Below are 20727 nucleotides of genomic sequence, written 5' to 3'. Positions count from 1 at the left end.
AGAAATTTATACGTGCAGTTCAAGAAGCGGTGTGTGTATACACAGAACGTGAATACACATTTTACAGTCACGTGTAGACACTTCGAATTTGTAATACATACGGATGTCGCGCCTCGCGCATATATAACACCATATACATGTATACAACGGAGTATACATTATCGTTATGTAAATTACATAGTACATATACACATATGTAATGCGTAAACGTTGCACGTAATAGTGCACGTGTATTGGGGACTTCGCTACGTATATTAAGTCAGCGACATTTTCACGTGCATTACATGACGTGTACTTATATGCGGCATAATGGAAATAGATGTATAGTATATTCAGCGTAATATACATAGAGAGTGACGTAAGAGTCACTTCACACATCGTTTATTGATCAAACGTTTCGCATAGCGTACGTTAAATACACGTAAACGTTTTCATTTATTTAGGGCCTATATCAATCTTTCTATCACCGATATTAAATCTCAAAACAAGATTTTCCTTCAAACATAAAAGGTTTCTTTTTATGATATGTATTTCATTTAAGTTGCAAATGTAATTTTACACTTTCTCGAATTGCAGTCTCACAGAATATAGTACATTTTTAGTTCATATTTTAAGAAATATGCTATTATACTTACGAAAAGATTGAATTTTTTAATTTTTAGACAATTAATATTATAAATTAATTGTTTAAAAATAATATTAATACTTTTTTAGAAGAGTAGCTATACCTACTACAAAAAAATTTCTTTTGTCCAGCGCATTATAATTGATAACTCGCGCGATATATTTTCTCCTCATTGGCCTGCCGGCGCCAAAAGCGGAAAGGGTTGAAGATCTTTTCCCAAACTGTGCTACAGCTACAAGGACTACACGGAGACGAACCCCCGGAAAAGGAAGCACCACCCGTGGATTGCCAGACTTCAAGAATTAAATCGCGTTCCCGCTGCCAACACTGTAACGCCTCGCTCGTACTATGGCGCATCAGCCGCTGTACTTCTCGGGAGAATCTTCCGGCGAGTTATGGCTTGCTAAAGAAAATTGACTTGAATCTACGCCAGGATAATAAAAGCGCATGGCTGGTGAGGAAGCGCGGGTGAGAAAAATGAAGAAACAATCCCGACACCATAGGCGATACCGGTGAGGAAAAGGTCGTTCAGGGTCCGTACAACGGCCAGAAGGGAAATTCTCCTCGTTATATAGATTATAGATCGTGGCTGTCGGCCTCAATGTTAATAAATATCTATTAGCTAGTGAGCTTCGAAATTTGTATCGCGATATTACGAGCGATATTAAACGCGACGTGGATATTACATTATTTTGATCGAAACAGTTCGTCCGTTTATGCTTGCTACGCATCTACTACGATTATACTGATACCCATATATCCCAACTTTCAAATATTAAATGTAAAAATTATAAATAGAGATGGTATACGAAAATAAAATTGATATAATAAGTAGATAAGGTTATAATTACTCTGGATATAATTACATGGATATATCACATTTAGATTATTATATTTTATTCTCTAAATTATATATGTAACGTAATTAAAATTTTTTTATATTCCATCTTTTCTTTGATAAAAAAATATTATATCGAGAAGAATAGAGCAAATATTTCCTGCATATGCAAATTATATCAGTTTTAATTACATGAAAGAAGATATTAAAGTTAAGAAATATATTTGCTCGTGGTAATTATTATATACAACTGATAGTTGTTACTTAATTGTTTTATTAATGCTGTTTTATTTATAATCGACGATTATTTATATTTGATTAAGAAAATTTAATTTTTTGATATTCGGGTTATGGAATAAAACTTTAATAAACGCGCGCAATAATAAGTGATATTGATATTGAGCTGGCATTGATATTAAGAGTCACGTAATATTTCTTTTATTACTGCTATTAGTAATATTGCTGATATCATCTTACAGCAGTATTATTTGATAAATTATGGAAGTAATTTTATTTTTACTATATATATAATAGTTAGTTATAATAAAACAAGATATGTTGAAGTTACTATTAAGAGACTTGAAAGCGTTTTATTGCATTAGAGAAAACTAAGGGGAAATTTCATAAAATCCGGCACGCATTTTGCTTGATTAACGTGGACCTGCTTATGTGATAATTATGTTATACATGATAATTAGCCATTATTTCCATATCTATGTAATAGCGTGCTATTATGATAGCGCTATTTTCCTAAACATACAAACGTGCGTGTTTGACATAATTAATATATATAGCGAAATACAGCAATACGATTATTATTATGATATTTGCCACACAATACGATAGCCATTTACAAAATGTATGTTCCCAAATGAGTCGACGTTCCCCGATACTTTCGGAACATTCCTTTTGCATATAGCCGCGCCAAGCAATCGTATAATCTTTTACCTTATTCGGTGTCGTTGCTTGTTGCTGCGGCGAACAGCTGGTGCTGTGTATAGTCGGCTGATTGGTCGTCGCCGGCACGATGCCCTGATGATTTAGATGGCTCAGCTGATTCAACTGGGTGAGCTGCTGCGGCTGCTGCACCGGATTCTGGGTGTTGGCCTGCAGCTGTTGATGATGCGACTGATGCGCAGGATGAGTCGTCTGATGATGCGTCGCAGGGAAGGTGGGTACCGTGAACGGGACGAACAGCATCGGGCTGCCGAGGATGTGCGCACCACCTCCACCCAATGCCCCCGTCTCCTCCCTACACCTTTTTCGTGCGTTTTTGGTTTTGGGTAACTTTCTTTACTCCATCAACCGTGTTTTTTTTATTTGTTTTATTTTTTTCTTAATTTCGGCGTGCTACTACGTGTTATCGTTACTTTTATTATATTACTTTTTTGTCAAGTACTGCCGACGACGACGACGAGCAGAGTAGAAGCGTAGCAGTAGCACTAGTAGTGGTAGTAGTGGTAGTAGTAGAGGTAGAAGTAGTGGTAGTGGTACTAGTGGTAGTAGTAGTAGGGGGGTAGTAATACGTGTCGAAGTGAAGCTACAATGTATGTTTAATGATTTATCATTACCTGCACTCCTGCCCCAGCCCCTGGTGCTGAGGGTGGGCGTAGGGGGCGGCTCGGACGGAGGTGGTGGACGCCACCCTCGCTACCCTCAGCGATAGACCGCCCCGCTGACTGGTAAGCTGGACCGAAGTTGGCTGGTGATTGCTATGCGCGCAGCAACAAGCACGACAGCCGATCGGCTGTTGCTGATTCGGGATAGCCTGGAGATGATGAGTTAGGGGGCCCCTGGGCCCCGTGGAGGAGGGAGAACACGGGTACACCCCAACCAGGCAACCCACCACCGCAGCCCCGGGGCCCGGTGCGCTCGGTGCCAAGGCGCCTGTGGACGAGGCCACCCCAAGCTCGCTGGCCCTCCGGCAACCACTGCACCACTGCACCCACCCTCCTTGTTGGGGGGCTTGCTGATACGTCCTGTTGACGTCGATCGTTGAGCCGGGCTGAACAACCTCAACTTGGGCCTCTTTAAACTCACGATTGCCTGCGGGCGGGATTTTGCTACTTTGTTGTTAACTTCGGGCGATCTACTCCGAACTTGCGCGTGACGAACGCCGATCGTTGATCTGTTCCAAATCTTCTTGGATCGAGCGATGGACAATCAACGGTGAAAGCTTGAATCGCTTCACTACGACTTTGCTTTTTAAATATGTAACGCGATACCGACACTCACACGTGGAAGGCTTGCTTACGTTAAACAAATCAGTGGAAAATCACAGTCCTTACTGCAGTCTCAAAGAAAGATGTGAGTTTTAACAAACGGGTTCAGCCGCCGATACTTCCAGTTATTAAACTCTATTGACACCGATTATAACACCGCTATTTACCACACGAACGATGCGATCGTGTTGAGAACTGCCTTTCACGTTTGTCACGATTTTCTAGGAAATGTTTTTGAGAAATATGTTAGATTTTATCGAATCTCGTCCCCCGTGGGATGTGTTTACCGCATACTCTTGGCACAGTCGACGCTCACTTCACGGCCACGTGGTCGACTTGGATGATCTATATCAGTGCGAGTGCCGGTACGGTTGTGGATTGCAAAATATAGATTTCTGTGTGTAATACGTCACCGCAATTAAAAAAGTCCGCAATATATTTTTCTGTCAAAAAAATTATTTCTTTCCTTTACAGTAAATACTCGAGACAAACCGTAGCATCAGCAATAATGAAATATTAAATTGACGGACAACGGGCTTTGAAACTTAATCGTTATTTCGTTTGTGACAGTACAACTGTTGAACACGTTTCATCGCATTGTATAAACCGGCAAACTGACGATGTCTTCCTAGTAGTCGGCGGAGCATATGTTTCAGTCTCAGCAGTCTGTAACGAAGCAATCTGTCCAAGCGCCCTATGTCAGGTTGATTCGACAATGTAAGTCATAAAACGTGTGTTCCCGCTTTATAATTGAAGATACTGCAGCATATGTGTCTACCGTACGTATTTCTCAATTTGCAATTTTGTTATGTTATTCGTTAAAACCTATTAAAATCTTCCTGATGATGATCAGACTATGGTGAACAACACTCGCAGTCGCACGCGTCGCACGAAGATATTCGCTTACAAACGTGTTGCGGGAGAAGACACGAGGTTCGCGGTACACGCACAATTGGAAGAACGATTAATCACTGATCGTTCAAATAGCACCTTCTTTTTCTTTTCTTTCTTTTCTCTATAACGCTGCCTTAAATATCTTTCAGGTATGACAGGTATGGATCATAGAAATCTAGTTAAACGTTATTGCCGCGCGAATGACACGTGAAATAAAAAGCGGCGGTTACTTCCGATCTTTGTAAGAGGATTAACACCCTTAATTGCGGCGACTTTCTCTACTTCCTTCCACGGGTAAATCAAACAAAGCGGCTGGTCCTCGCGATCGTACAAATGAGGTTAAAGACACGACGGGTGGAAAAAGAGGGAACCTAACCCGTAATGTTGGAAGGTCGCTCGCCGACTGACTAGCACTTCCGCTCAGGCTGTTGTGCGATTCAGAGTGGGGGATGCTTCGTTGGGTTGTTGTGTGTAGGGGTTGGTGGCGGTGGGTCGACTCGTCGGTTGGTTGGTTGGGGTGGTTGTGTGTGCTTCGCTCTTGCTGTGCGCGGGAAACCAGGGGCTTTCAAGCCTCCAGGATCTCTGCGGCCCGGCGAGGTAGCGACCAGTTTCACGTGGCTCGTACTAGCTTGAGTTCAACTACTTTCACCCTGCGTCTCGTTGTCAACGTCGCGCCCGAAGTTTTTTATGAAATCCCGACGCTGTGAATTTTAAGTAAGCGCCCCGCGCGTCCGCAAACACGCAAATTCCCGGAATATCAAGGCTGACTTTTATTTATATATTAACACGGAAGTTGATAGTAACGAGGGAGCGCGTCTGCTACCGTAAAGATATCACTTCTCGCTTCTAGGAAAAGATGTTCGAATTGGATAAACGTCGTCGCTTGTGTGCGCTTAGAAATTTAATCGTGTTGCGGCGAGATATATACCAGCAAGTAATCAAGACAAAAGGGTGGAACACGATTCGGTGAGTAAATCGATTAAACGATGAGAAGAAGTCGAGATGTATACGAGAGACTGCGTGGAGTATCAGGTGCGCGCTTATCCTGTCAATCGAATTATCCAGAGATTGTCGCAGCTGCTTCAAAATATCCTTTTATCTCGATAGGTACAAACCAGATATCAATCAGCGTTTGTTATTCAATTTCTAAGGATGTAAAATAAATCGTTCTTGATATACCGGGGATTCTTCACCAGATATCTAAGCGAAATTTATTTTGATAATATTTTCCTGTCTCACAATGATCGAAAGAACTTGAATAATTTTAGCGGGTTAATCAAGATCAACGTTAATTAATAGGTTTCGGATCGACAGTGTCACTAGAAATCTCACGGATTCTCGTATTCCTCGCTAGGCCATAAAAGACGTTCGGCCGTCGGGCACGAGCACTATTCTACGGGCGGATTTCAATTTGATAACGCGTATTTTCTGGAAGGATCTCACGTTGCCTCGCACCAAAACAATCACTTGAGCATACGCACTTGAAGCACCTGTCACAATTGTCGAACTTGCCGTCACGCACTGCCGAAAAATGTCACTTTCGCGAAAAAAACGCCTTTCCGTTTTCAGAGCAAGGTCTCTCACGAGCGGGCGCCGAAGAACGACGACGAGGGGGGCGCGTATCGGTTCGTAAGCGTGGTTGTTTGTACGCGTGCGTCCTGATATTGTGTTGTGTTTATGCGACCGGCGTTTGTATCGGTGTTGGCGTGACGGTGAGAGGGGAAAAAGTGTCACGGTGTTACAAGCGATGGATAAAAAAATGATAATGGCGGATGAATAGGCGGATACGGAGCGGTGGTGTGACGCGGCGTCTCGTAGACTAGAGTGTAATGGACTATGGATTTGGTGGAGCGCTGGTCCTGCACGTAGGTAGGCAGCGTGGAGACAAGAACCCTGTATCGCAATGTATCGCGGTGGTGGTGGCGACGACGGCGGTGGCAGCGGCGGCGGCGGCGGCAACGGCGGCGGCGGTAACTGGAGGGGTGGTTCGTCAGGCTGGAGGGGCGAGTGGGTGGCAGAGGGTAGGAGTCTGGCTCGTTCCTTCCTTCGTTCGAAGTGGTGGAAGAGAGGGTAGGTCAGACGATCCCGAGACCGAGGGCGCGCAGAGCGCCGTTTCTCGTGCGGAAACAGTTACCGTTACTTCCGTTGCTGATGTCGTCATGTATATCTTCTTGGTTTTTTGACGTTCGACTCGATTTCTTGTCTTTTTAACGTAGCACGGATTCCCGGTGTCTTTTTTGATAGACTTACATTACGCTAAGTTCCAGCGATATCCCTCGTGTCGGAGAATGGATGATTATTTATTACACAATAATGAAGCCAGTGTCTCTATTACGTTGGAGTCTTAATTTCGAAATTTGCTATTCTTATATTGACTATAAATAATTATGCACTAAATTAATATTTAAAAAATAAAAAATTTCAGTATTATAAATAAGGTGCCTTATTCTATTATGAAAGAATCTCGACGAAAGTATATATGAATATTTTTCTCCTCACTTTTGTATTAGTTCGCTAAGAGAAAAGTGTAACCAAAGGCATGTGGTTACCATGCCGATGAATCGATCAGCACTGGTCATTTGGCTCCCTTTGTCGCACGTGTTAATTAAAAATTGCTGGCGGTTATCGTCGTAGAAGGAATCACGCACATGCTTGTAATTAATTCATCAATAAATTCCCGTCGGACCACCCTCGCAATCTCGCAGCGTTTACCATCCACACTTCCGGAAATTTCCTCTTTTCAAAACTAATAATTACTGAACGAATCGCTAATATTTTTTTATAGAACGTTTATTAATTGTTCGTATTCGCGAATGAAATAATAAAATAATGTTTTATAATTATACCAAACATAGGATAATATATAATAATATATTTTCAATTACTTACAGTACCAAAACGGTACTATGCAATGTAATTATCAAAGCAATGTATAAAGAATACTTTGGCATAAAACTTTACTATCTATTACTTACTGAATAAAATTTATAAAATACTTTTTACATAGATAATTCAGATAAACTTCTTCTCCTTTGTATTAAGGGTTTATTGCCTTAGTTTTGTTCTACATGAATATATTATACAGATAAAAAATAGTGAAACAATGTGAAACATAGTTTCCTCCATCACAATACTCTCTCTGATCAAATATCCACTGTCATTGGGAAGCAAAGGAGAAATATAGTGGCGCAGATCAACGAAGGCAAAGTCGACAATTGTAAAGACTTTAAATGCGATTCGCGACTCATCTATAATTCAGAGCGCCCGCGGTCGGTGGTCTTCCATCGGGTCGCCATCAACGAGCAGGCTCGCGAAGCACGATAGATACGGTGTACACACTGCGCCCAGGAAATTTCGTATTTTCGTGGCTAATGACTGAGGAACGAGACGGTAATGTATTCTATGCGGAACATCTACTATGCGCTTCCTCATTAGCATTTGTAATGCGCATCTACCCCTAACTCGGGGCGCAAGCGTTGACGCGCCCGGCGCAAACCCATCAACGTACCATTTATAGCGCCCGTTTCGTGCCCGCGTACGCGGGAGAAAAGAGTTTACTACTCGTTGCTGGTGAATATGTTAATAGGATGCACCCGCGCAAGCAGCGCGCCCGTACCATCGTCTGCGTTATAACGCAGCCGTTGCAAGATTACGGTCGCTTCGGCGTCAAGAGATATTTTTCCGCGTCTCCCAAAGGCCGCGATAATACGCGGAGGTAGACGCGCCATTAGGAAGTTTTTCACATGTCATGCGAGCGCAGTCGTTACATCCGCTTGTCGATGCTTTGTGATTCTTCTCTTTTTTTTTTCTCTGTCCACGCCTGCAAAGCGATTCGCACTTATCGCTTTCGCATGGGAAGGCCCTTATCGACTTTGCCGAGTTGCGGATAATCGAGGACGACGTATCGCGTGCGTGCGTCGGCCGCACGGCAATATGTGTGTTTACACTTGTGCATTGCTGAGGTATTTTTTGCACCATAATCGATACACTGGCAACGATATGATAAAAAATGCAGAATATTATTTGTATTAAAACGCGACTTATGTCTGTCTATAAATCTTTTTTTTTTTTTTTTAGTTTATAAGTGAAATGGGAATAAAGTTTGTTATATGTATACACAAAATATTTTAACAGTTATTTCTACATATCAGAAATTATTAAGGAACAAAAATGTGCAATTATAATTGTACATTAACAAATTATCAAATTTAATAATCTCGTATATAAAATAATTAATCCATATAGCGTTTATCCGGATATCTAAGGGTCCCTCTCATCGGATATTTCGCGAGAATATCATCCGAAACATTTCGCAACGGTGTCGCCGTGAAATCCACCAAGAAATGCACAACAAACAAACGTGGCTTCTGGCGGCGATAACGCCGTAATTAACACTTCAGCCGGTGTGCCGTGCAATCTCACCGGATGTGTTTCGCGCAGGAAAGTACCGCAGCCGCTATAATATCCATGAAAAACGCTTGTTCAGAGCCGGAACGACCGCCGAGACCTGGGAACGTCCCGAAGCGCAGAGGTGGTGACAGCAAAGTCGACGGGCGCAATAACGGATAAGCGGAGCAATCGGACAGTTCGCGAGCGGCCTCTGCTCCTGATGGGCTGGACGATGGAGAGACACGGCTGTAGGGAGTCGGTATATTTATAATGACCCTATATGTATGCAAATGGCTGCATATCGTACGCTCCTATTTCGCTTGCACCGCTCGCACTCGCACGTGAGAGAAAGCTCGGTCCACGCATCCTCTCTGCCTCTCCTCCTTCCATCTCCCCCCCCTTCTCTCTCTCTCTCTCTCGTGTTTTCCGAATCCGCACTCACGTACGTAGGCGTGTGCATGTACATCGTGATCGCGTGTGCAATTACAAACACGCAGAGACGACGGCGAGCTGAGGGATGGAGATGCATCGATTGTGCGTAAACGCGAGTCAACGCAATTCCACGAGAGACCGCGGCACAATTTTGCAGTTAACCAGGTCTTTTCGGCCATTATACGCGGCCTCACGACATATTCCTGATAGACGCGACAGATCGCTTTCCAGACGAGAGAGCGTTCTAACTTGACAGCGAACACAGTATAACTTTCCATATAGGTCCGCCATAAAGGAGTATAGAACTTGTACGCCTCCATTTATGAACTTTCTGATGAAACACATATTTTATCTTCTCTCTCAGGGAAATTTCGCAGACATATACTGATTAACATACTGAATGTACGCTTGTGTTAATATCAATACGTGAGTAAGTTGATTGCAAGCATTATATTATATTTACAAAGATATTAATGCAATTTTCGCCTAAGAATCGCTATAGAAATATACATTAACCAATGACATATTTAATTTACACAATATTTTCAAACCTATATGCATTCAAGTAATACATATTATATAGAATTTACGCATAAAATCTTGATTAACATTTGATTTTATCAATTGCTGACGCATGCGGTGAAAAAACAGTAATATATTGCGATTTTATCTTCATCCCCGATTCGCTGCTGATGCGACTTTGAACTATATATATATTTAACGATTTTATTAAAACAGCTATTTATATATATTTTATCAATTTTCGATATACTGATTATATCTTTGACTGTTTCTTTAAATCAACAAACACATATCAGAAAAATATCAATAAGCATAGTTAATAAGTTCTAAATTTTAATTTAAAAAAAAAGAAAGCGTATGTTCTTACAAATTGATTACAGTTTTTTTAAATGATTGAACAGTTTTCTGTCATTTTAAAGCTTAATCAAAATATTATTATGTGTGCGTCTATATATACAACGCGGAATAAAACACATTCGTCTTTTTTCTGACCTAAAACTCGCTTTGCGTAAATGTCGATAGGGCACATCGCGATGCACATAAATTATAACGATAAACATGTTATTTATAGACCAACATAAATTGACTATGCTAATTTCTGCTGATCAGCAGGAAACTGCGTTGGGGGCTACCACGATCGCTATAGTCGCATTCATTGAAAACAAAGTGCAACCTATGCCAACGCTACAAATCTCACTGTTTAGTCAATATGCAACGAGAAGTAAAAGTCGCTTTTGCAATTAATAATAATCCCTTGTGTACAGCTCTCATAATTTCTAGCCAATTATAATTGTGAACGATAAAAGTGTAAGTCATGAATGTGAAACAATTACAAAGGAGGGATATTTTATGCTATATATATTATCTAATTATTAATTAATTATTACGACATAATGAGTATACAAATTGTTTCATAAATTATATATTTATTACTATAATTATTCTGTAAAATGAGTATGCGAATTATTATTCTACAAATTAAGCATTATTAATTACCGCATTTTACGTAATGAGATAAGACATGTTTTAAATGGAAGAAAAACTTTTGTACGATACTAATATTATTAATTTATTTAATATCTCGGTGATCGTATTAAGATCGCACCGTAATAAAATAAGTAACGAGTTTAAGGTACCATTAAAGCGTGCTCAAAGTTATGGCATTCTATCCTTCATAACCGCATGACATTAGTACAGCATGCAACAATATACCACGATAAAATAGGATCAGCAAGAAGTAGCAGCAACAGTCGCCAGTTTCCCGCTACTAGTTTCTGTCTCCGCGGTCTTGTTTTGCAGTACGAAAACCGTGAACTACCTTAAATAATTGCGAGCTTAAACGTGTTTTGCTAAAAACCCAAGCGAAGGAAGCGAGGCAATCAAAGGAGAAGACTGTCGAAAGAAGAATAAAAAAATTGCCAGCATAAAAAGTTTGGAATGTATTTGAGTATATTCATTTCAGAGTCCAATGATTTCTCTCAAGTAATGCACGAACACTTCATGTATTAAGTATTAAGTAGACAAATATGAAAAACAATAAAATAATTTCCTTAGCCATTTGATAGATATCAAGCACGGTGAGGAAATTGAAAATTATTATGCTCAAATATTACGCAAATCGCTGGAAATAATTAATAGATTTTAATAATAAAGTAAGCAACAACTATATAACAGCCATTAATTACTAAATAATACAATGAAATATATGTAATGTTAACATCGTCATATTAATTTACCGTAACATTATAAAACTCAGATAATATGCTTGCAAAATCGCGAATAAGTCCATGAAATCGCAGATCGCATGATCAAAATTCACAGCGGAAAATACAAAATTGGGTGCGTAATATAGACATCTTATTTCTGGATACGTAGAAGAGCATGACGAACGGTCGACCCCTCGGTAAAGTCCTTTGCATAGCCGGAGGGAGAGCGCCGAAATTCCAGGGAAGATTAAGACGTGCGGATTTGGAGGTAGGGCAAGCGGAAAAACAGGAGCTAAGGGCAGGGAACGGAGCCTTAGCTCGCGGCTACAGAAAACCGTAGTCGGCCTCGTCGCGGAGAAGACGCGAGAGAAATCTCTCCCACCGCTCTTGCTGCACGATCTCTCTCCGTCTTCGTATCCGCTCATCTCTTTCTGCCCTTCATTCTTTCCGTCCTCTCTCTCTCTCTCTCTCTCTCTCTCTCTCTCTCTCTCTCTCTCTCTCTCTCTCTCTCTTTCATCCGTGTAAAAGCAAGAAAGCTTAATTTCAATTTCGAGCCCCGAGGGTGTCGTTCCGAAACGAATATAATTATACGGAATAATTCTGACACGAGGATGGTGAGAGGGGGAGAGGTTGGTAGGCGGTTTGGCATCGAGTGCAGAGAGGTGGGAGGGTGTCGGTTGTGAACCGTTGAGAAGGAAGTCTCGTTCAAAAGGGGTAGTAGCGGCACAGAAGAAAGCGAGCGGGTGTGAGAGGGTGCGTACAGTTCTAACTATCGCGTAGACCACGTTTATAAGCGTTCTCTTTATGTTACGCAAGGCGAACTCGCCGAAAGATAGCGAGTGCTTAATGGTTTGAAATTCCTGCCGGCGTGGAATGCCCCGTGAATGAAAATTAAGTCAAGTATACTTACAAGACTCGCCTCAACCGCGTTTCGCAATGAGCAGTTTCGAAGTGCGATTTCGATTCCTGTCTGCGACTTAACAAATGACAGTCTCGACACAATTTCTTTCGTTACTTCCGGTAATGCTGAGAGATTATCGTTTTTCCTTCTAGTTAAATATTAAACTTGTAAATATGTTTTTTAAATTTAAAATTTATAACCATCTTGATTTTTGTCAATAAATTCATGTGATTTACTCTTTTTATACTTTTAACCTTTTTATATATTTTTACCTTTTAACCTTTTAACCTTTTTATACTTTTAATTAAATAATAAAAAAAAAATAAATTCGCGCAACTATAATTGATATGAGATCTAATTAAAATATATATAAATGTTTGAGAGAGAGAGAGAGAAAGAGAGAGAGAAAGAGAGAGAGAGAGAGAACGATATAAATTTTTATTATTGTATTAAAAATATTTATAGGAACCGGATTAAAATGTATATTATATACATATATGAGTTGTAGATAGTTGCATATGTTTGAAAATTATTAATACGAATAATAGAATAATAAAGCTAATTTAATAAAATGTTTTTTTTTATTGTATTATTTATCCAGTCATCTAATGACGTCGTGACATTACGTGATAAATATGAATTACGTTTTAATCTTTTACATCATTCTTTTAAATTAACTTTTAATACTCTTTTATTGTTTTATCAGTCGCTTTTCGTCGCGACTGATTTCACATTTTCCAACCTTGCGCTCTTCGCCTTCACGCCCTTATTCCATCCCTCTGTTCTCTCACCCTCCTTGAGTCCGATGAGACGAAAGCACCTCGTTTCATTATCCGGATATTAGCCATCGGGGACCCGAAATTGCTACAACTTAAACAATTTGTTTTAATGCAATCGTCGATTAACCGTTTACTGATTGCATTCTCATTGATTTGTCGACATTTTTATTTATTGAATCTATTTTTGCATAAAGCAATAAGTATTCAATTTTTGTTAACATTTAATATTTGTCTTCTTGTCAGATGTATAATAATTAACACCATGTCATATTCACTGCAAGACATTTTAATATTCGAATTAGAAGTACAGTATATTGCTTATAACTTATATATACACAGCGTACAGAATTCATGATAACAGATTCATTACCATTAACTGCGAGTTAGACTCGCATAATTAATAACTTGAAATTGTAGCCATTTCTATGCGTGCGGATTCGTAATCCATAACGTGCAGATGCTCTTGTGGTTTTACGATAACTCTTCTGCCTCATGAAATATTTCATCGTAAAATACTCGCCGGTAAATGATATTTTTGAAAACGTAAATAATGCATTCAGCGCGCAATTGTGTTCGTATTTATTATACAAACATGAAAAATGCAATGACAGAAATTATCCATTAGCGTAAATAAAACGATTTTATATTGTACCATTATGTTTTTTGATTAATGGAATATCAAATTATATAATTTAATATAATATAAATTACATTAAAGTCTATATTTGGTTTACTGATTTTTTTCCCTACATATATAAAAAAATAAGAATAATTATGATAGTAATAAATAATTTAATTAGGTTGAGTTTAAATAAATTTAGGTAGTTATTATATACAATATTATATTATTATATATGTTATTATATATTATGCATATTTGTCTATAGCTAAATACTTTTTATTATTGTTATTAATTTTAAGTTTTCTAAGTATTTTTTAATATTATTCTAATTATTTTAATATTAAGTTAGTTGTATTATATTATAACTGCCTTTATTGTCAAGTATAGATATAAATCTATCAACAATTGATTAGATTAAATAACAAACTTATGAAAATTTTATTTACAAGAATTATAATTAAAGTATGCATAAAAAATAAAAATTTTCCTGACTAATATTCGGCAATGAATATTCGACAATCTCAATTATATGTGAAAATTATTAAATGTCATATTAAATGTGATGTGTCAAATGCAGGCAGAGATCAACGCTCAGTCGTAATAGTGATCGAAATTATTAGAACGAGGAAGAGCCCATGGCTGTTGATGGCATCAAATGGAACATTTCCGCACACGTATATATATTCCTGCTTGATATTATCAAATTGCGCGAGTAAATCAAGAGCGAATTAAGATCTGCTAGAAGTGTACACAAGTAGACGGTAATTAACTCATCTGGAAATTATGAAAGTCAAGATGAAGGAAGTTTGCTAAAGCTAGAATAAAGTAAACTTTGAAGCGTTACTTATAAAAGGTAACGTAAATTTGCCGCCGCTTCAAAGGTAACTAGTTGCTATTTATTCTTTTTACAAGCTAAGTACTTCATAGAATTACTTTTGTAAAAATACGTATATTGAAATGTTTATTCAGTTACAGAACACGTATATCTTTATCTTACTTAATGATTTCGAGTCGAACAAATAAATTATAGTAAAATTCTGTTACGCCCCATCTTCGTCTATACGGCAATCATGCTGTATGATATTCACGGAATTCGTCGTCTTCAATAATACGACGCGGAGAACGGGATGACTTATAAATCCTGCAAGCGCGACAAGACTGTTTTCTCGAGAGAAGCAGAGACTGAACGAAAAAGTTGAAAGATACCGCGTGGAATCCTAAACGATTCGTTTGCCATCCGACTCACCTCCTCTCGTTCCTCGTCCGTTCTGGAATTCGCGCTAAGCGACGCGTGCCACGCTGCAATCTCTCTCTCTCTCTTTCTCTCTCTATCTCTCCTAGTACCTTCTTCTCAGTAGTCCACAGTGGAATCCTTTTTCTCCGTAGATATCTCCGCGAGCTCCAAGAAGCACGATGATTCCGTTCGTCCCGAAACGGTTTTCGTAATCTCCTCTGGAATCTCTTTTCCGAACGTACCCCACTCGAAAACTCCGAAAACTAAGATGGATCCTGAATTTCATACCGAAATCTTTTTTTCTTGCACTCCTGAAGACACTATCACAAAGCGCAATAATTTTTATTTTATCCAAAGTTTTCAAGTTGTATTTTAAAATAGTACACAGTCGCAAAATAATGATTCTGTTTTTTGTATTGAATGTTTTGTGTTTCAACATGATTTCTTCTGATTCAATGATAATCCTATTTATTATTTCAAAGAAGAACATATAATTATAATTTATTTATTATTATATTTTAATTTTATGTGCTATATATGTATAATTAAATAGAGACAATTTTACTGTAATATGAATAACTAACACATAACAAAAACTATTTTAAAATTATACATATCTATTAATATGATATTTTTGATATTTATTATAGTTACAATATTAAACTTTTAAAATTAATTATAAAATGTAAAAAATATTGCAATATATAGAATTTTAAAATATATAATAGTATATCACATATTATATATACATGATATCTTTCTACAATCTGTAAAAACTGAATCTTTATTCCCATAGGTGTCTTAGTTGTCAGAGCACAAAGCAAGTTGGCGATAAATGTAACAGTCAATAATGATGAAAAGAGCTTTAGCATTTCGATTTGTGTGCTGCGCAGAACACCATCCTTAATTAATTTTTGTATCCAGCCGCTAATGCCTCACGAATCAAGAACGGGGAAAGTTTACGCTCGGGACTCGTGAAGCTTTTTAAAGTTCGAATCGGTCTCGGTTGCGAGGGAAGGCATGGCATGGAGATGGAAGGAGATGGCTGGTACAGAAACAAAGAAGAGCAAGGGACAAGAGAGATGGCGAGAAGGAGCCGGGGAAAGAGAAGCAGGGAGAAGTGGCAAACGGGAGAGGAAGATGGAAAAGGTTGTGAGCGAGCGGGAGAGAAAAGGGAGACGTCGTCGCGCGGTGATTTAAGGTCCGGTGCCGCGCTTAGTTCTCTAAACATTTTAGCCGACCTTATTTCGCCTGCATTATTTCAACGTTAAGACAAGGCGGAATTCCACGTCGCACAAAAGCCGGGGGGGGGGGGGAAGGGCCCACGAAAGGCAGGTCGGGGCTTGCGAAGAAAGCTACCGGCTCGGTTAAGTGGGCTGATACATAAATATACAATTAATCAAGTCGACTCGTCGTAGATATATCGCATCCGTCCCCCGTATCCAGCCTCGTTGTCGTCGCATCTCTCTTCGCATCCATACCATCCCCTATCGTCCCTTTCTTTTCACGCGCGGCGCGGGAATACCTTCCTCCACTTTTCCACCGATACGATACATGCAGCACCCGCTTGCGTTACGATAGAGATGAGTAAATAAAGCTATTCGGTTAAACGACGTCCCACCATTTACATCATGCGAGGATGCGAGACCTGCGACGAACGAAGTACTCGTCGTGGGACAAATGACTCGTGAAACGAAGCGCAATGACCGTGCTTTCTTCGCGTTCGCTGCACGCGAACGCAATCGTTAATATTATGTTGCGAATTCGTATGATCGGGATTTGCGGCGGATCAACAAAGTTCTCATTCTATTACAAAAGAATCCTATAGTATCAAAATAAGGGAAACTTCAATTTACGTCTAAAGAGATCTGTCATATCTATACATATTTAACATTATAATAATAAATTTGACATCTTGGGACAGTATCATAATAAAAAAGATTGACAGAATAAATTTATTTAAATATTTCCAAGCACTATCTCTCGTGTTGAATTCACAAAAATGTTTATATAAACGTGTATGCGAAAAAACCTCTTTTGCGAGCAGAAAATTTTAGTAGAAAAGACCAACCCGCAACATCGTATATCGTATGCAGCTGCTTATTTTTAGGACACGTTTTAAAAGTGTGATAAACTTCAGAGCTAGAACCTTTTGAGGTCAAAGTAAAGGAAAAATGAATTTCGTTATTACCGTCAGAGATGATATACTCAGAATGACTTTGTTTGATCTTTGGTTGATGTATATCTTTGAAACCTTTACTATATTAACTCGTTAAAAAATTACTATAGTAGCGCAAATTTGAACATGTTTATTCAACGCTTTATATTTTATATTAAAATACTGAAATAATGAAATAAGTAAACAATTGACCTTTCAAGACAAGGATTCAAAGGTTTCAAAGATAAAATTCTAGTATAATCAAATCCAATTTTGAATTATTTAATTAATTGTTTATAATTTGTTTTTCAGGGAAGTGTTTAGACAATAAAACAATCTACTGCATCCAGATTCAGTGCGCAATTCTTCCTGCATGTCGAGGCTTTTGTTAGCGAAAGTTTTGAAAATGGAAAGATTTAATTCGACAAAAAGCTCTTCTCACATATATAGGTATGTATATATCACACATGTACTTACATTCGTATGTATGAATTTATTTTATTGCTATAGTAAAAAGAATAAACCATCGTTTATTTGAATTAATGTTTTATTTCTTAAAGTTAAAGCGATATAAAAACAAACATTTGTATAATTACGTTAATACATTTATAGAAAAATATAATCAATTTGAGAGAGACATTTTCTTATATAAACTGTTTTGTTTATATAAGTAATAAATCCAAATTTGCAACAAATAAGATAATTATATGGATACCTTAGATTTCCTTGTGTGTTTTAGTTGATTTTAATATATTGCCAGTTATCGAAGGATTAATTGTTTGTTATTTATATAGTATGTTTCGATTAATGGATATTTGCCGTCAACGGTGATATTTGCAAAGCAAACATGGTTTGTCGTTTTGACTGTATCAGTCATATATCGTCGTTTCTATATCAGAAATAATATAGTGGACGCAGATAATTTTATTTGTGACAAGAAGCGTATTTATATCAATACCAATTATACGAAAGAAATAAATATCAATATTTATACATTTATATAATTAATATAGATAATATACTAGAATAAAAATCAATAAATATAAATTAATTAATCTGAAAATAATAAGGAAAATTTAAGTGAATATATTTTTTTATAGAAATATAATTTAGCAATACGTGTGCTTTAATTAATGTAGCAATTATCACACTAATAAATTTATAAATTTATACGCATGCATCTATGTATCAATATTACGATATGTAAATATCATATTAAAATATATTGTGTTTAATGTCTGTATTATTGAGCAAAAGGAAACACGGCACTGATATATTGCGATGATCATTTACGCGAAGTTACGTACCAAGAAGCAAACGGAGAATTTGGCAAATGCCACTGCTTTCTTGTGCTTCCGTTAAGAAACCCTGGCAGACTCTATACTATGACATATATATAGCTTCTGAAACGTCTTCTACGGATATCCCACGTTGAATTTGCCGAAGTCCAAGAAATTTATCATCCATAAACCTTTTCATATATAGGTATTTGGAAGAACATTGGACGCATACAATGATGCAATAAAATGCACTGTCACCCGCAAATACGTGCAAATGATATGTGCCGATGGCAAAAGTAAACGCTTTTCAAAAGCCCCATGCTTTACGAGGATTATTTATTTTTAGGAAATTATACATGCAATTTTATGGAAGATGTAGCTGTCAGCAGGAAATCCAATGAATGTTTTAAGCTTCACCTCCATTTGTAAAACATTTCCGATGAGTGCCGATGTAATTTGCATGTTATTAAAGGACGGTTTTACTAGTCGCGCGCAAAATTCGAAAAATGCATGTTTACGTGACACTGAATAACGCGTTTTCGCATTACATAGGCAAACGGATATGCATATACGTAGAGAACAGCTTGAAGAAAAATGCTGTTAAAGAAGTTTTATGTAACTCTGTGAGAAATTCTATTTGGAAGATTAATGTTCCACAAATCTTGATGGATACAACTCTTTTCTGGATAAGACCATCTCTTAGGAATTATGAAAAAGTGAAAATATGTGTGTGTGTTTGGGGAGGAGGGAGGTATGTGTATACGGAAAAATTATTTTAAGTACAAAATATGAGAAATTCGATGAGTGCTTTGTAATATCAAAATCATAAAAATATTTTTTTTAAATATGTAGTTTTACTATTAAAATTATCAATATGTAACCATATATACTAGAGATAAATTTTGTCGTTATTAATAATAACATAAGTAATTAACATATTACTACATTATACTATTATGAGATAATTATTAATTGTTTCTAAATAAATGTGTAGGGAACTAAAAATAATTAAGAATTGCTATTATTTTAAAATAATAAATGTAACCGTATTTAAAATATAATCATCAATCTGAAGATTTTTCATCAGCCTTTGCTATCGTTGATAAATTTGAGTTATCAGAATGGTGTCATCGTGATATCGTATACACACGTTTCGCCTAGATCTACAGATATCCACTTGCGTTCAACGCAGATCAGAGACGTAGATATCTAGTTTTCGATGAAAAATTAAATAATTACAAAATTCATCGTGGAATGGCGGCTATTTTCAAATATTAAAATCACAGCTTACCAACATAAATGATATACGAGGCAAACATGCATCAAATATTCATTACCGTTCCGCTTCAACGTTAGGAGTATCAACAACGAGATAACCGGCGAAAATAAGTATACAAACCGGCTATACGACGCCTGGCGCGATCAAGATTACCGTAGAATCCTCGACGTAGCACGAAGAACAATAATTCACCTCGAAAGTGGCTGCCTAAAAAAATAATCTCCACAGCTTGTTCTTACTCACGCTCGTAAATCAGCGTGCACGATTGTGCTCTGCATAGCGGGTCACGGAAGTCGGGCACTACGAATCAAGGAAAAAAGAAATAAAGCCGTCCGGTTCTCCTAATAATTCCGTAAGAGTCGTATTTTCACGCGCGCGTGAAAAAGCGCGACAACGTTTCGTCGTTCATTCGCGCGAGAACGCATCTGTGCAAGCCTCTCGTCGTTCCTCGGGCGTTTCGCGAGAAATAAGAGCCGCTATATACGCGTCGAGCGAGCCGCGTCGGGCGTTGCAAATGAATCGTTAAAGCCGAATGGCAGGAAAGCGCGTCAGACTCGAGGAAATCGATGCCAGAGTAAATGATTTCTCGCGCGCCCGTAAACGTCCGCGCCTTTCGTACGCGAAGATAAGCAACATAAATCTTCGGGTTGCGCGCGTGTACACGCGTGCACATATACAACGCGCGAAGGATGGTGCACGCATGTGTAAAGCGCCCTCGGACGCGTCCTCGCCCGCCCGCTGCTCGTCGAGTACTCGAATGATGGCCGTACATACAGCTTTTGCACCTTTAATATTGCACGCGTCAGTGTTGAAGTATTTACGGCCACGGCGCATAAAAGCGCCGGG

At 38.2% G+C, this 20727-nt stretch overlaps 2 protein-coding genes and 1 long non-coding RNA gene across 9 annotated transcripts in view; 2 read left to right on the top strand and 1 right to left on the bottom strand.

The window, feature by feature from the left end:
• Positions 1-1431, top strand: part of LOC139808654 (uncharacterized) — a 108989-nt gene extending 107558 nt beyond the window's left edge. The window contains exon 5 of the mRNA XM_071770872.1: positions 858-1431. Coding sequence (XP_071626973.1) covers positions 858-931 — 74 coding nt within the window. The 3' untranslated portion in view covers positions 932-1431. The remainder of the gene's footprint in view (positions 1-857) is intronic.
• LOC139808652 (nucleolysin TIAR) overlaps positions 1-20727 on the bottom strand; it is a 524179-nt gene that overhangs the window by 396921 nt on the left and 106531 nt on the right. Inside the window, exons 1-2 of one of the 7 annotated variants that reach the window (XM_071770865.1) lie at positions 3035-4623; positions 2412-2721 (exon numbers count right to left, since the gene is read on the bottom strand). The exons of 5 other annotated variants lie outside the window; for them this stretch is intronic. In XM_071770865.1, the coding sequence (XP_071626966.1) occupies positions 2412-2663 (252 nt within the window). In that variant the 5' untranslated portion in view covers positions 2664-2721; positions 3035-4623. Of the gene's footprint in view, positions 1-2411; positions 4624-20727 lie in introns of those variants that run through there. One more of the 7 variants, XM_071770871.1, reaches the window with a different exon arrangement.
• LOC139808655 (uncharacterized) overlaps positions 4623-20727 on the top strand; it is a 37782-nt gene continuing 21677 nt past the window's right edge. Inside the window, exons 1-2 of the long non-coding RNA XR_011730920.1 lie at positions 4623-5545; positions 17635-17772. This is a non-coding gene — a long non-coding RNA (uncharacterized lncRNA). The remainder of the gene's footprint in view (positions 5546-17634; positions 17773-20727) is intronic.

Source organism: Temnothorax longispinosus, chromosome 2 (genome assembly GCF_030848805.1).
Source record: "Temnothorax longispinosus isolate EJ_2023e chromosome 2, Tlon_JGU_v1, whole genome shotgun sequence".
Taxonomy (NCBI): Eukaryota; Metazoa; Arthropoda; class Insecta; order Hymenoptera; family Formicidae; genus Temnothorax; species Temnothorax longispinosus.
The sequence above is the reverse complement of the archived record's forward strand: the minus strand, read 5'-3'. Positions and strand labels throughout refer to the sequence as shown.